The 15,032-nt window shown below is 34.3% G+C and overlaps 1 protein-coding gene and 2 pseudogenes across 1 annotated transcript; 1 reads left to right on the forward strand and 2 right to left on the reverse strand.

The window, feature by feature from the left end:
• The first annotated feature begins 494 nt into the window (after positions 1-494).
• On the forward strand, positions 495-3,373 carry LOC120163714 (annotated as a pseudogene).
• Positions 3,374-3,505: 132 nt separating this feature from the next.
• LOC120163713 (calcium-binding protein KRP1-like) lies at positions 3,506-4,012 on the reverse strand. Its single transcript, XM_039173566.1, has one exon. The coding sequence runs from the start codon at positions 3,978-3,980 to the stop codon at positions 3,627-3,629; it is 354 nt and encodes a 117-aa protein (XP_039029497.1). The 5' UTR covers positions 3,981-4,012; the 3' UTR covers positions 3,506-3,626.
• A 1,153-nt stretch (positions 4,013-5,165) lies between these two features.
• LOC120163680 lies at positions 5,166-10,514 on the reverse strand (annotated as a pseudogene).
• Between the last annotated feature and the right edge of the window lie 4,518 nt (positions 10,515-15,032).

The following is a 15,032-nucleotide window of genomic DNA, read 5'->3' on the forward strand; positions in this document are numbered from 1 at the left end:
AAAATTATACAATAAAACTTTTCAAAATCCTGTATATTAATGCTTTCATATGGTTCTTAATGAAAAAAATCCTATTTCTAAAAACATGTAAATTAATATATAATAACTTTTTCCCCTTTTAAATGTTTAATTGAATCTAAATAAAGATTTACTAGGCATTAAATTAAAAATAAAGTATGCTTTGAATATTTAATCTTTAAGTCAAATGCATACTTTTATTAATTATTAATTGTAATAAATATTTATTAACTGTTAATATTAAACTTTTAATATATAGTATAATAGTATTTAATCAAACCATTGAATAAAAAGTTGAAATTACTTTTTTAACGTATAAAGTAATATAGTATTTAAACAAACTTTTACGCCCTTATCGTTATCACCTTGCTTCACTCTTTTGAAAAATTCAAACCCTAATCTCTCAACACAGATTTCAGTGGAAGAAGAAGAAGAAGAAGAAGAAGAAGAAGAAGAAACTAATACCCATAGTTTCAATGGAAACAAGAGCAGCGAAACGGAATAAGTTTTGGATTGAAAGCGAGAATGGGATCGACAGGATCAGTGATCTCCCAGATGTTGTTCTCCATCAAATCCTATTCCATCTTCCCATTAAAACCATAGCACAAACAAGCGTCTGATAAAAAAGATGGAGATCGTGTGGGTTTCGTTTCCTGGTCATGATTTCACCTCCATTAATACAATCGGAGTTTCTCCGACGAAGATGAATCCGTCGTCAAGTACGGTGAAACGATTATTAACACCGCCGCACTGTTTGTCTAATAAACGACTGGATTTCATTAGCCAGGTATTTGCTATCCGCGACAAGCATTCCGATCTAAGGATCCTTTAATTTCCCACGAAGCGTTCTCAGTAGTGAATCCTTGCGGGTCTTCAAGTTGAGATCTCGTTATCCCGGTTTCCGGTTGCCGCCTCCCTCGGTTGTGAAAGGCGGTTTCCGATCACTCCACACCTTGTCTTTGTCCCTCGTCATCTTATACAACCAGCCCTCGCTGTCGGATTTGTTCACGGACGCGTCCTTTCCTCGGCTCAAAGACATTCAATCTCGATGCATGCTTTGGGTTGAAACATCTTAAGGTTAGTTGCCTGGCCCTCGAAGATTTGACACTGGAGAAGTGTTTCCAGTTAAATAGGCTGGATGTTTCGGGTGCAAGATTGAAGAGATTGCGAGTTGCAAGCTGTTTCGATGCAAACTGTGGGGAGAGTTGGGTGAAGATTAATGCTCCAAGCTTGAGAAGTATGGTTTGGGAATATAATGCCAGCACCGAGAACAACTCGTTGGAGAATTTGACGTCGGCGCATGAGGCCTCCATTGGTTTCTTTGTAGTCGGTGATGATATCAGTGTTCCAAAGCTTCGGAGTGTGTCTAATCTCTTATCAGCTCTCTCCACACTCCACAGCCTAACGCTCGAGACCGAATGCGTTGAGGTACATTTGCATCTCAATTCATGGATTGCCCATCATGTTTAATGGACTGAATGTAAATCCCATGCATGTTAATTATAATGCATTCACAAACAACTAATAAAAATAACACGTTGAGTACATTAATGAAGAATGCTATACTCTTAAAAAAACACATGTTTAAACCTAGGAGATAATGTTGTTGAAGATAATAGAATTTTAGGTATTTTTAGTTTAAACATTAACTAAGTAAAATTTGTGTTTCTTCTAATTTTTAAATTTAAATACTTAATAGATTGTTGTTATTTTGATATAAAATTATTTTGTCTCTCATTAACATTTGATCCTAGCTTCATCCCTGCATAGAAGAGACTAAAATTATAATAAATGATATTGACTAATAAGTGGTAGATTCACAGTTTTTCGATGGTGGGCATCTCTCACTCTAAAATTTGATTTCTTTTCGATTAGCTACTTATTTTACTTACTAATAGAATCCCTTTGAAATTTATTTGTAATTTATTTGTGCTCATTTCATTAAAAATTTTGTATTATTAACATACATATGTTTATCCTAAAAAATATTTTTAGAACCACTTTTGCAACTAATAGATTAGAGTTAACCCAAATGGAGCTTATATTTAGGAATTATTATCTAGGTGGAACTTTTCACTTAGCTTTTAATATTTTTTAATTAGGTCTTAAATTTTGTTTTATTAATTTAGGATTAGTATAAGTAGTATTTATTTTTAAAAAAATGAAGTTTTAAGGTTTACTTATAATGATTGAGATATGAAAATGTTATTAACGAAAGATATGTTTAACATTATTTTTTAAAATATACTTTTCAATCTTAATTAGTTTTTAAGTCATAAACAATATTAAATAGGTAGCTTTGGAGTTCAAAGTTCATTTCAAGTTAAGATTTTAACTATTTTCCTCCTAAAAATTTGTGGAAAAAATTATTCTTTATTTATATAATTATATTTTTATCTTTTCAAGAATATTTTATATTCTTAAAAATCAAATACTCAAATTTCTATAGTAGACGGTCAAAAGCTCTTAGTTGACAGATCATCTCTCTTGTAAGTTGTGAATTCAATGCCCATTAAAAGCAAAATTTATCTTTCCTTCTCTTAAATAGAAATTGTTAAAAAAATATTCTTAAAATTAAATACTTAACTTGTCCAAAATCTCAAGACCAATAATCATTAATGTTGCGTTTATTAGTTTTAGGTCCTAATTAGCGGAACAGTTGTAGCTTATTTTCTACCCTTTTTGGATGTAATGGTATTTTGTGTGTGTTCATTTTTCAAGCATCAACTTCCTTGTTTGATTTTCAACACTCTGCATTCTAGCAGGTGTTGTCGAGCAGGAGTTATATTGCAAACGTAATGCATCCATTCAACCATCTCTAATCTGCAGACTGTCTTCAACGAACACAACGTCCTCCGTTTAGCTTATCTTTTCAAGAGCTCTCCCACGCTACACACTTTAATTCTCAAGATCCTCAATGATTACAAGATTGAGATAAGAGTATGTGCCCACAAATTGTTATCTTTTTTTTTTATGTTCTGCTTCATGTTTAATTTAATCTCATGGTTGTTCCACCTTTGTTCTTTGTTTTGTTTTCACTCTTTCAGAAATGGAACAAGGACTTGTGGGACATGCCTACCTCAGAGGAAAAACAATTCTGGGAATCCCAAGCCCAGGCTTTGAAATCCTTGCTAAACCACCTCAGTGTAGTGAAAATCCATGGCATCAGAGAATGTGAGAATGAAGTTAGCGTAGCAAAGTTCTTGCTGAAGCATGGGAAAGCCTTGCTAGAGATGACCCTTTTCTCGGGACACTGCAACTACAGAGATTCCCTACGAAGACAAAAGATTAAGTCACAAATGATGGGGTTTTCACGGGCTTCATCTAATGCAAAGATTGAATTTCTCTAAGCCTTATTTGCTTGTATTTACCAATCAAGGTTGTGCGAAACAATAGATGTTTGATGTAGATTTGCAGGATCAATGGCAACTTTTATTGCGACTTGCGCTAGTTTCTTCAGCAATTGTTGCATTACACATTTGGTATTAGTAATGAATACACACAAGGAGAAGATAATAATTGTAGACCGGAGGAAGAAACAGAGTTGCATTTGACAATAAAAGAGAAGATCATTTAACTCCTTTACCAATATTAAACTATGCATCATATTAACTATTGAGCTCTTGTTCGAGCATTTCTTCGAACAATAAGTGGGACTCTTCCATCAATCCGGGGCTTAATCTGAACATCAGCACACAGAATTCCATCTCACTGAGAGCTCCATCTCCGTCAAGATCGCCTTCCCTCACCATGCTTGCGAGCTCATCGTCTCTCAAATCTTGCAAGCCGAGCATCGCCGCGTTGCTCTTCAAGCTGGCAACGGTGATCACCCCTTTGTCCTTGTCCATCAACACCTTGAAACCATTGCACAATTCCCTCATCAGCCCGTCTCTGCCCAGCTTCTCCGCCATCGCTGGCAATAAGTCCTCGAAATCGGGTGCCGTTCTATTAATCCCTGCCATCGAGTGTTGATAACGACTATGATGTGTGTTCAAAGAAATCAATAAGTTTGTAATGTATTGAGATGCATTGGGGTTTATATAACCAAGGGAGACGATATATGAGGTAACGGAGGTCTTTTTCTCGGAAAGAGGATGGATTACGTTTTCCATGTATGACAGCAAAGGAACACGATTCTTTCGGATCAGCTGATTCATGAAAAGCTGGAAAATTAAAAAAAAACTCTGTTTCGGGGAAACTGTTGTCCGCACTATTTTCCAATGTTACTTGAGGAGGAAACTTTTGTACAGCTTTTATTGGTACCACTTTGACTTTGATCGATGCTTAAAAGATTTGAGCATAGAATTTTTATGTATTATTAACGATTAAAAAAATATTCTGAACATATATCATCTTGTAGTCACCTTATAATAAAAAAATTTATTGGATTGAAGAATGAATGGCTTCCCTGACCAAATAGGGTCTTGTGTGAAATTTCATGGGTAATTTACTAATTCAAGGCTTAGAGCTTGAGGACTTTATTGTTGAGAATAATATTCAACTTCTTTTTGGAAAGTAAACATTTGTGAATATGCCATAAAGCATTAGCAGGTAGCACATCAAGACTGCATGCATGTGAACATTTTTACTATTATTATTATTTTTTATCTGCGTCAAACAGAGGTAGCACATCAAGAATGCATGTGAATATTAGATTTAAATTGGAATAAAATAATATGAAGCTTATGGAGGAGCTCTGAACAGCTTGCCGTTCCTCTTCCATACCCAACTTTCCTTTGACCAACCTTCATTTACCTCAGCCCTTTGTTCATATTTAATTATAAATTGAGATCTAAACAATTGAAACTTTGAGATTGAAAAGTTGTATTGATTTGAACTTCGGTCGAGTTATTAAAATTATAGCAATAGAAAGTAAAGTCAACTATAAAAATGGTAGATACATGTAGCTCTTCTCATGTGTCACGCATGCATGGATGTTGCATTAATTATTGGAGAATGGCCATCTTTTTGTCCACGTGAAATGTGGTACCCGAATGAAGTGTAAACACTTTCATAACTAGATAAACCTAACTTGCTTTATAAGTGAGACGTTGCCTTTTAAGATTCAATCCAACCACTCACAATATTTAGAGGTTCAAGGAGGTGTAGCTATCACTACCTTTTTCACGAGTTTAAAACACAAGTGATCTCAGTATTAGTTTCTGCATTACTAAGCTGTAGCAGAAAGAGGTTTCATCGTCAGGTAAGCTGGCTGTTTAGGAATGGGAAGGCTTAAATTCTGGGTGCCAAGCATGTGCACAACATCGGCCATGGTGGGACGCTCACTGGGGTCTTCCTGCACGCACAAAAGCCCATGTACGCATCTTATAAACTCACTCGCATTGCAACTCGACCGTACCGTCTTGTCCGTCAAATCCAGTGCCTTGTTTTCTTGCCACAGTCTCCATCCCTGCACCAAAATATACAGAGCTGCAGTACTTGGCGATGGTATGGAGAAGGAAGTTGGTGAAAGATTAATTCATATCTACTTACATAACCATCAAGGCTTGGTGCATCTTCCACCTGATAAATTCTCTTGTTCCTTTTTCCGCTAATGATCTCAAGCATCACTACACCGAAGCTAAAAACATCGGGTTTGATTGAGAAAAGTCCTTCTATTGCGTATTCCAGCGCCATATATCCACTGCATTTAACCACACTCATTATGATTAATAAGTACAATTATTGGTAGCTCTAAACATGAATTTCTGCCTTTTACTCACTTTGTTCCTATTACTCTGTGTTTGATTCGGTTTCTTTTCCTTGGATCATCCTCGCGAGGCCGAAATCGGATATTTTCGGGTTCATCTCTGCATCCAATAGTATGTTACTAGTTTTCAAATCCCTGTAAACGATTCTCAACCTGGAATCTTGGTGAAGATAAAGCAATCCTCTAGCAATTCCCAAAATGATGTTGTAGCGTATCGACCAATCCAATTTTTGGCTTGATGATTCACCTTTACCGTAAAACGCATCATTCACCCCATAACATGCCATTATGCACATATACAATGAAGAAACAGTTGAGGTTTTAGTGGCTAATTACCAAAAAACAAAGAGTCTAAGCTTTTGTTGGGCATATATTCATAGAGTAGAATCTTTTCCTCTCCTCTTATGCAGTATCCCAATAGTCTCGCAAGATTCCGATGTTGAAGTTTTCCGATCAAAACAACCTCGGTTTTAAATTCCTCCGAGCCTTGTGCTGAAACACTTGAAAGCATCTTTACAGCAACTTCTTCACCTCCTGGAAATTTACCCTGGGATTATTTCATACCCTTTGTAAGATACTAGATATAGAACCTTCAAAGAGCAAATGAAAAGTACTCAATACCATGTAAACTGGCCCAAACCCTCCTTTTCCAAGTTTGTTTTCCTCTGAGAAATTGTTTGTTACACCTAGTTTGCTCTTGAAATCGAAGAAAGGCACGTCTATACGGCCCCATCTTTTTCGTCAAACTGACTCTAGCCTATTAACTCTTTAACCCCTCTCTCGGTGTCATAACGATGGAGAGCAACTTGTCTTTGTTTTGCTGAACTCGAAAGAAAAATACATGTTGGCGAGTGCAAAAACATTGTTTGCAAAAAAAAACATTGGTTTCTTTATCATCAAACGCTTACCTCGCCTCTTTACCGCCTTCGTTTTCCATGTGTAAACCGAAGCTACAGCACACAAAATGGTCATCCTAATTGGCAGAGATATTCCGAGGATCAAAGCGAGTGGCTTGCTTTTTTCAGAAGGCCTTACCAATTGTCCAGCTACTGCAATAATAGGGTAATTATGGTATATGTACCACAGGTTTACGCATCAAATTTAATACTAACCTTGTGTACAGTTTAATACGGAGCCATCCCAATGAAAAGTGGAACCGCAAAGGCACATGTAGACATCAATTTTTTTATTTTAAATTTAAATTTATTATTATTATTAAAATTATTATTATTATTATTATTATATATTATTTATTAAATATTACAAAGCCCAAAACTGAGGCCCAAATACAAATTCCAGGCCCAACCAGAACCGGCCCAGACCCAAATGAAAACTTGAATTGATTTGGGGTTTCAGCTAGGGCTTTTCAAACCCTAGCCCCCAGCCGCCTCCAAGATTCCAGAAGGCCAGCCGCTGCCTCTGCTCAGCCGCCACCTCCACGTTGATGCTTCGGCTGCTGCCACGCCGCCGTCAGTGCCACGTCACCCCATCGAAGCCTCCAGAAACACCTCGTCATCACCCCACGTCGAGCTCTATGGTGAGTCGCCACCATAGCTATGGTGACTCACCGAAATCATCTCTTGTGACCGGTCCGAGACAAGCTCCGACGAGGCCTATTTAGCCACTGGTTCCCTGCAAATAAAATAAAAAAATAGGGAGAAGAACGGAAGACAGAGAGCCACAACAACCAACAGAAAAAAAAAAAAAGAGGAGACTAACAGCCACGGAGCAACCAAACAGAGGGCAAGAACAGAGAACAAAAAAAAAATAGAGAAAAGGAAACAGAGAGAACACATCAACCAAACCATCAAAAGATCGAAACAAAAATTAAGAGAAGCCTTACCGAAGAAGCTGCGACGCCACCGGAGTTCATAGGCCGCCGTAGAAGCAAAATACCGAAGGTATTTTTCTTAGATCTAGGCAAATACGGGACGTTTTAAGGAAAACTAAGGTCAAAGTTGAACGTAGATCACTCGGATCTATCGTTCGGGGGGTTTTTGTTTTTCCGGCCACCAGAAGCGGTGGCCGGCAGTGAGGTTATCGGCGGCACAATGCTGCAGGCCGGTGACCGGCTTCCCTTCGATGAGGTAAGTTAGAGAGAAGCGAGAGAGTTCTCAGAAAGAGAGAGAAGAAGAAGGGAAGAAATGAGGATGCTGGCCCTTCGGGCCAGCCGTTTAGGGAAATATATATCCCTTCTCGAACGACGTCGTTTTGGGAAGGGGTATATGTGTAATTTATATATGTGGACAAACCTCGTCCGCAGTCCCTCAGATTTTTAATTTTATAATTTAGTCACTAAATCAATTTATGATCCTTTTAATCTGGTTTAATAATTTTAATTTTATTTATTTTAGTCCTTTGCATAATAATAGATATTTTAAGTAAATAATTGATTTAGTCCTCGTAACTTTATTAATTAATATTTTAAACCCCGAATAACATGTTTTAATTTCTTTTAATTTGATATACGAATTTGATATAATTTTAATCTAGTCACTAAATTAATAAAAGGGTATAATAACATATTTAGCCACTGAAATTTTAAATAATTAATTATGAATTAGGTATTTAATTCTATTAGGTTATAATTTAGTCACTAATTTCAATTTTTATTTATTTTTTACAAGTTTTATTTATTTTAAATATATAGTTTTAATTTTGTTCATTGTTTAGTTATATGTTAATTTTATATGTTTACTTTTAATTATTATTACTATTATTATTTAGTCATAAATATATATATTTATATAATAAATAATATTTATTTTATTTATTAAATCTTATTTAATTACTTTTAACTTATTTTAATCATGTTTTAATATTTATTTATTTTTCAATATTAAGAAAGGGCAGTCTTTAAACAACTGGATGTCCATTTTCTGATATTTTTAAATAAATAAATATCCTATTTTATAAATTATATATTAATTGTTTTAATTATTATTTATTTTTAATATCGAAGAAAAGAGCTGTCTTAAGGAACCTAGAAGTCATTTTCTGATATTTCTAAATAAATAAATATTTTACTTATAAATATATAAATTAATATATATTTTTCATAATTATAATTTTGAAATAATAGGATTATAAATTAAATATATTTTGAATTTTTAAATTTCTAATAATAGAGACAATTTATAATTAAAAAGTACCAATTTTGGGCGTTGTAGGGGTGTTAATCTTTCCCTAAACGTAATCGACCACGAATCCCTTTTTATTATTAAAAAGAACGAATTTTTGGTTAAAACGCAGATCAGTTTATCTTTTAATCGATGTTTCTTAAAAACTCTTTTAAAGGATGATTTTTAGGTATTTGACCTACCTGACCCAAAAGGCCGATGGCGACTCCCAAATTATTTTAAAAACCATTTATTCACATCAATTTTCCCGCCAAGTAAAAAATTTGTGCCCAGACGAAAAACGGTTACGACAGCACCGTCTTGGTCCATTTCCTGTTTCGTTACAGGTTGAATGCGGCCAGTCCTAGCAGTCTGCAGAAGTACAGATTGGCTCCAGCGGTGGCTCCAACTAATTTTGATATCAACCGTACCATATAGTGAAGAATCAGAAGTTGTTAAGTTTCCAACATCTCCTCTGCAGTTGCTGATCACATTGAATGGTGATGATTGATCGAACTGCAAAATTCTGCTTGCTAAAGAATGCATAGCAGAACAATTATCTTCCTCTTCGGTTTTCATTTGGATGATAAATGTCCGTGTGTGACAATCGACTGTAACGACACTATAGTTGACATTAGGTGCCATGAAACTTAGTTCGTCTGTATTGTTATTACAGTAGAAACTAAAGTACATTGGATCACCGCATTTTGTTCGGTGCTTAGGGGATAAGGGACCAAGTTTGTGCCACAAGTCTCACAATTTTTACCTGTCGTTTCTGCAAAGTAGAAAAGACAGTAAATCCAAGTTGAGTATTTTTTCCATTGCTCATTAGTGCAGAATGAAGTACCTATATCAGACCGCGCTACCCGTACGTGGAGATCATAGCCGCCATCTTGACCCTCCTGAAGATTTTCGAGATCCCCTGACCAAATCAAACATGAAGTAGTGGTGTCTCTCTGGCCAACAAATGAATAAGCCCGACACTTGCTCTTCTTGAGGCACTCTTCCCTGCATTCTATTTCATCCCTTTCCTCACATGATGAGTCTGAATCTTCCACTTCCATTCTTTTCAAGCTCAAGAAGTCATTGCCACTTGATGATGTATAGTTTCTGGAGCAACCGTCCAAAAAATCCCCGGCATTCCATTTCTCCAAGCATTTAGGTTCGAAACCTGGCAAACATTTGCATGGTAACCTACTGTTTCCAGTACATGTACCAAAGTTGCCACAAAAGTTGAACTTACTACAAACATTGTTTGGTTCCCACCATATCAAGGACCAACTTCTATTGTCTGCTCCCAACTGCCAATACTGTAAATAACCAGTAGAATTGATCACCATTCTTTTATCTTGGTAAACTTGTGTGTGACCCTGGCTAAAATTCATGAAGTTTACTGTTGCAGAAGACAGTTCACCTGATTTATTGATCTTTTTATCTTGGTCTTGTGTGTCACCCTGGTAAAAGCCCAAGAATTCGACTATTGTGGAAGGCAGTTCATCTGATTTAATAATATGAGATGAATCAAGCCAACTTGATCTCCAGTAAACGGTGCTCTTTTCCGGTACAACAAGCTGCTTTCTCCCTTGTGGATCTTTCTTGAATGTGAAGTTACCCTGCTTTGGATCTTCTTCAATGCTCCATGAAGTTAACGAAAATTTGGCATCCATCTTCATACCAAAGAGAAACGTATCCGTAGGTTAGTCAAAGCTTTGCCAAAGATTTACACTCGACAGTTCACCGAGTAGAACGAAGTTACCGCCATCGTTAAGCTTGCTACGAGGCCCGAACGATTAGCCCTCGGTACCGACCAGTAAGTGTTCCCTTCGCATCGGACAGCTTCAGTGTTTCATCCACAATGCATAAAGCTCCGAGACAGCAGCTAAATTTACAGCAACGGGATAAAAAACGGATGGTAATGGAAAAGAAAGAAAACCAAAAAACTTGGAACTATTTGCACATTGTCATTTGGCTTAACACCAAAATAAGGGACTAAACTATATATTTTTTTCTCGAATTGGCGCCTAAACTATTTTTTGATTCATCCTAGTGTCTAACATTTTCTTTGTTATCATTTTTAAGTGTCCGGGCGTTAATCGCCATTAAAAACTCCGTTAAGTGACACGTGTTATATTTTGGTAATTTTGAAAAAAAAAATTATATTTTAAAAAATATTTTCAATTAAAAAAAACCTGCTCAATTCAAATCCCCCACCCCTACCCTGCCGCATTCCCCCTCCCCTTCGGCGGTGCTCTCCCCATCATCCCCATGCTTCAATTAATTATATTTTTGAGTCGAATTTAATAATAAATTTGAGATTATGGTTAGGGATTTGGGTATTAGGTTTAAGAATTTATGTTTAAGAATTTATGTTTAGGAATTTATAAATTTAGGGGGATTTGGTGTTCCATCAGTTACGAAAGTATGGAGGTTTTGTTCATGGGTGATTGGTCGGTTACATGTCGTTGGGTTTATTGAAGGTGTTTGTAACATCCTCAATACCTAGTTAGTGATCAAATTGTAAAGTTTCAGAATTTGGTAACTAGAGTAGAACAATAGATTAGTTCAATGATTTATTTGGAAATAAATCATAAAAGTTGTTAGTAATTATTAGATGAATTGAAGGGCAAAAGGGTTATTTGCAAGGAAAATAATGAAATATGGTTATATATAAACGTGGGTCGAAGTGAGAAGAAATCAAAAGGTTCCAGAGTTCTCTTCTCTTCTCTTCTTCCTTCTTCATACGTGAAGGCTTGAACCAAAGGTGAGTCTTCTATTTAGATAATTTCTTGTTAAATTTAAGGTTGGATTATGATCATTAGATGATAACTAAGCTTAAGGAAAGCTTAAGTTATCTTAAAATCAAAAGATAAAGGAGTTAGGGAAGATTAAAGATTTGGAGTTCTTGAGTGAAATATTGAAATAGAGTTTATAATAAGAATTGAAAGTTGAATTTGACTTGCCATCAGTAAGAATAAAAGATTTATGAAGTTAGAAAGGATTAATAACAAAGTTGAAAGTTTAGTAAGATTCTTAAATTTTAAAAATCATGATGAAATATGGAAGATAAAGATGGTTTATATGGATATAAGTTGGTTTAAGTAATGCTAGTTAAGTTTAATGACATGATAGGGGCTCAAAATAGAAGAATTGAGTGAAGAGTTTATGGTTTTTAGGCTTAAAATGCAAATTCTGGGCAAGGTGTATTGATGCACATTTAATGTGTATCGATGCACTCTTTAAAGAAGAAACATTGAATGCAATTATTGCATCAATGCATAAGGAGTGCATCGATGCATCCCTTAAAATAAAATCATCGAAGGTGATTTGTGTATCGATGCATGGGTAGTGCATCGATGCACATGTTAAAGAATGCATCGATGCACTGTAGAATGTATCGATGCACTTCAAGGGGAATTAGAAATAGACCTTTCTTTTGGTCTAAGAAATGATAGATTAGAGGATATCAATTGGATATTGATATGTATCAATGTATGGTTATATAGATATCGAACATGAACAAGTTCCGGAACGATTATCAAGTTAAGATTCAATCAAAAAAGAGGAAATCATAAAAGTGGATTGGAACGTAGTGAGGCCAAGGTGAGTGCATCTTATTTTTATAAGATTATATGGAAATTGGACTTGTGATAAGTCTATTTCCTATAGTAATAGCTCATTAAGTCTTGATTATAAGTATGTTAACAACATGAAGTGTATGTATGTTTGATTATATGAATTGATATATGTTATATGACATGGATCTATGTGACTACATGTATATGTGAAAGAAGCTATGAGCTTATATGACATGTGATATGAAAGTGTATATGTGGAATGATAAGTGAAATTGCCCATGTTATATGATACGAGAGCAATAAGTATAGTTGGCATGCCAAGAGTCGAGGGTCTACGCGGTCCTTCGGGACATACAGTGATCCTTCGGGATATTTCATAGTGGTCCTTTGGGACAAATTTCATAGCCCCTAGTGGGACCCCCTACGAACTGTGGTGACAGCATAGTGCACAACCTCAATAGACTCACATATCTACAGTTCTCACAAATGTACATGGGCTAACAAAGAGATAACAATAAATATATATATTACATGTAAAGTATATGCTTTTGTGATATGAATTGTATTATATGATATATGAGATGATGTGTTCCTGCATGTTTAAATAATTAGAGTTCTTTTATAAATGTAATGTCTCACTAAGTCATAGACTTAGCGTGTGATTGTTTCACACGTAGGTTACAGAAGTAAGAAGAGTAAAGAGCAATGTGGATCAAGACAGGTCAGTTCTCCTTACCAAAGGTCAGATCAGAAGAAAGTTGAATAATATATATTTTAATATATGAAGTTCTAGTTGGCATGCATTCAAAATAATATATTGTATAAGCTCTAAGTAGTTCTGTAAATGTTTTGAAAAGTCAATGTGATACCTCAGACTCGGATCCGGATCGGATACGGGTTGTGGGTGTTACAGTGTTGATGGTGGTAGGCGGTGCCAAAAGATTAAAATTAAGGTTTTAAGAGTTTTGAGTTTTTTAAGATTTGAAAAAATTTGAAGTTTGTTTTTAAAAAATTATATTTTTTATTTTAAATAAAAATTCTCAAAATTATCATAACGTGACATGTGTCACTTTATAAGAGTTTTTTTACGGCAATTAACACTCGGGCATCTAAAATGATAACGAATAAAAAATTTAACACTTAAAATGATAACGGAGAACATATTAAGTATATGGATGGGTCAAAAAATAATTTAAACACTTATTAAAAAAATAATTTAGAGACTTATTTTCATATTAAGCTTTTGTAAACTATACTTCAATTAACGCCTTTCCGATTCTAAGAAAGAACATGATGCAGCTACAGGAATTAAATGGACGGTATGAGCCCGGTCCCCTTTTCCTATATTTTGGTTTAGTTGTTGTCTAAATTCTGATTTAAAAAAAAAAATAAATTTAGTTTTTCTTTTCAATGAATTACAAAACCTTTTGTCGCATAATAGTATTATATATTTTATTTTAATAGATCGAATATATGTATATATGTGCGTTTTTTAAATTACTTTAACAATATATATATTAAGGGATGTTGTTGCTAAGTAAGGTTGTAAAAAAAATATAGTTGAGCTCGGCTCTACTCAAAAAATTACGAGTTAAAAATTATCAAGCTTAATTCGAATTTGAAATTAAAAATTGAAACTCAAGGTCGAAACATTCTCAAAATTAACTCAATTAAAGCTTGTACTCGAGATTGAATATTGACCTTAAGTACATAAAAACCTATAATGCATTTAAAAACATGTAGATGTTAATATTATTGATAATTTAATTTTAAAAATTAGAAAAATATATTACTTTCTAGACTTGTTCGCGAACTTCTTAAGTCAAGTATTAAGTAGTTCATTTTGACTTATTAAAAACTCAAATCGTTCATTCAAATAGAATATTAACTAAACTATATTTACACATTTAAATTGCTTCTTCTCAGACTTGAGGCCACAGCTATTATACACATAAGCTCAATATGATGCTCTCTCTCAATTGTGAACAAAACATCAATTAAACGAATAAATTATAATTGGAAAAATATTTGAAATAGACTATAATTAGAATTAAAATTAATTACTTTAAATTATCACTAAATTATATTTAGAGAAGACTTGTATATGACGAGTTTAAACACAAATAAAATGCAAAAATATTCTACGTATAATTTATACAATTTAAAAATTAAATCTAAAATTATGCTTGTTTCTTGCAAAATATTTTTACAATTTTTAATGATTTGATGAAGAAAACAATAACAAAAAATAATATTGATCAATAAAAAACTCTGATTTTTATAAAAGTAATTTACCAATATATTTTTAGTAAGTGCCACTCTAAGGATAAAGAAATGAAGAAATCTAATTTCAAATCACAAAATTCCTCTACTCTCTCTCTCTCTCTCTCACTAACGACGACATCACTCTGTAGCCTTTTTTTTCTCACTTATATTTCTTTGATATCTTTCCTGTAAAAAAATACTCGTTATTTTCTCACTTATAGTGCTCATACTAGCATTTTTTCCCTTTCTTTGCTTTCTCTCGGTTTTTTAACAAAAAATCACCCTATTAAAAAAATACTATCTATCAAACACTCTTTTTAACTATTTCCCGATCTAACATATTTT

This window comes from Hibiscus syriacus, unplaced genomic scaffold (assembly GCF_006381635.1).
Source record: "Hibiscus syriacus cultivar Baekdansim isolate YM2019G1 unplaced genomic scaffold, ASM638163v2 tig00111493_pilon, whole genome shotgun sequence".
Classification (NCBI taxonomy): Eukaryota; Viridiplantae; Streptophyta; class Magnoliopsida; order Malvales; family Malvaceae; genus Hibiscus; species Hibiscus syriacus.